General features: G+C 63.5%; 1 protein-coding gene across 1 annotated transcript in view; it reads left to right on the forward strand.

Moving 5' to 3' along the window:
* Window positions 1–455: 455 nt before the first annotated feature.
* Window positions 456–1,480, forward strand: part of LOC104541336 (protein Wnt-2b) — a 3,776-nt gene continuing 2,751 nt past the window's right edge. Inside the window, exon 1 of the mRNA XM_010185382.1 lies at window positions 456–690. Coding sequence (XP_010183684.1) covers window positions 564–690 — 127 coding nt within the window. The 5' untranslated portion in view covers window positions 456–563. The remainder of the gene's footprint in view (window positions 691–1,480) is intronic.

Here is a 1,480-nt window from a genome sequence, read left to right on the forward strand (position 1 = left end):
GGATGGAAAATTCCACGTTGCCGGGGCTGGTGCGGGGCTGCGGGATGAGAGACACAGCATCATCCTGGTGATGAACACAAGTGCTCCCCAGTGCAAGAGATGTGTGGGGAGGACTGAACGGTGGGGGATAACAGTGTGAACAAGGTGACCATCGCATCGGTGGTGCCTGTGCCACGGACCCTCATCCCCACTGTGTGCCCCAGCAGCGTGAGGCCAGCAGGCACAGCAAAGCCTGCACTGGGCTCAACTGGGAGGGCCGTGCTGCTGGGCAGGAGCTGGGAGGGAAGTTTCACCCATCAGCGAGTTCCTCTGCTGCCTGTGCTCTTGGGGACATGAGCCCCATGGCTTGCAGCACCCATGGCTGCAAGATGGGCTTCAGTATGAGCCCCCCGTGAGGAGGCTGAGGACGTGGGGAGTCAGACCCCACACGCAAGGCAGTGTGGTAACGCAGCCCCATTCTCTCCCGCAGGTACATCGGGGCGCTGGGCGCGAGGGTGATCTGCGACAACATCCCCGGGCTGGTGAACAAGCAGCGGCAGCTGTGCCAGCGCTACCCCGACATCATGCAGTCGGTCGGGGAGGGAGCCAAGGAGTGGATCCGGGAGTGCCAGCACCAGTTCCGGCACCACCGCTGGAACTGCAGCACCCTGGACCGCGACCACACCGTCTTCGGCCGGGTGATGCTGCGAAGTAGGTCCTGCCCCATCCCCTCCCCACCGCTGCGGCTCCCTGGGGGTCTCTGGGCTCACCGTGCCCCATTGCTTGGGTTGCCCCCCAGGGAGAGCTTTGCCTTTCCCGGTAAATTAATCAAGCCGTAATGGGAGCGGAGCCCCACGTTGGGAATAGCTGCAGCAGATGAGATGGAGCAGGGGGAGCACTGGGGGAGAAGGGGGAAGGAGGAGACACCTCTGGAGAACAGGCTCGTATGTAAACAGTAATGGGATATATAAATATTTGGAGAGCAGGGTTGGCCAGGACTCAGCCGTTCACGTGGGAACAGGCTGTTCCCCTGCATGGCTGGGCAAAGCCGCAGCTCCAGTCCCCGCTTTGGGCTCCGAGGTGGAGGAGGACACGGCCACGGGGCAGGCACCGGCCCTGCACAGCGGTGAGGTGAGGGATGGACAGCAGAGGGGTGCACCCAGGGAAGCAGGAAAGGCCCCATGGGGATGGGGATAGCCCCAGAACAGGAGCAGCATCGTGGGCTCCAGGCATCCCTGGCGCTGGGGGACAGATGCTGCTGCACCCCATTACGTGCTCGGGTGCATCAGCCACACGGCCTCTGAATCAAAGGCGGCTGTGAAGAGCCTTTGCACTCACCGGGAGCGGCTCATATGGAGCGGGGCTCGTTCCCAGCTGGGCTGGGATGCAGCAGCTGCCCAGGGGGAGGATGAGCAGTGCCTGCAAGCCAGACCCTGGGGAGGCGCTGGAGAGAAGGGGCTGTGAGCACCACGGGCTGTGAGCACCCGGGGCTGTGAGAGCA

The sequence above is a fragment of the Mesitornis unicolor genome, unplaced genomic scaffold, assembly GCF_000695765.1.
Source record: "Mesitornis unicolor isolate BGI_N332 unplaced genomic scaffold, ASM69576v1 scaffold2935, whole genome shotgun sequence".
NCBI lineage: Eukaryota > Metazoa > Chordata > Aves > Mesitornithiformes > Mesitornithidae > Mesitornis > Mesitornis unicolor.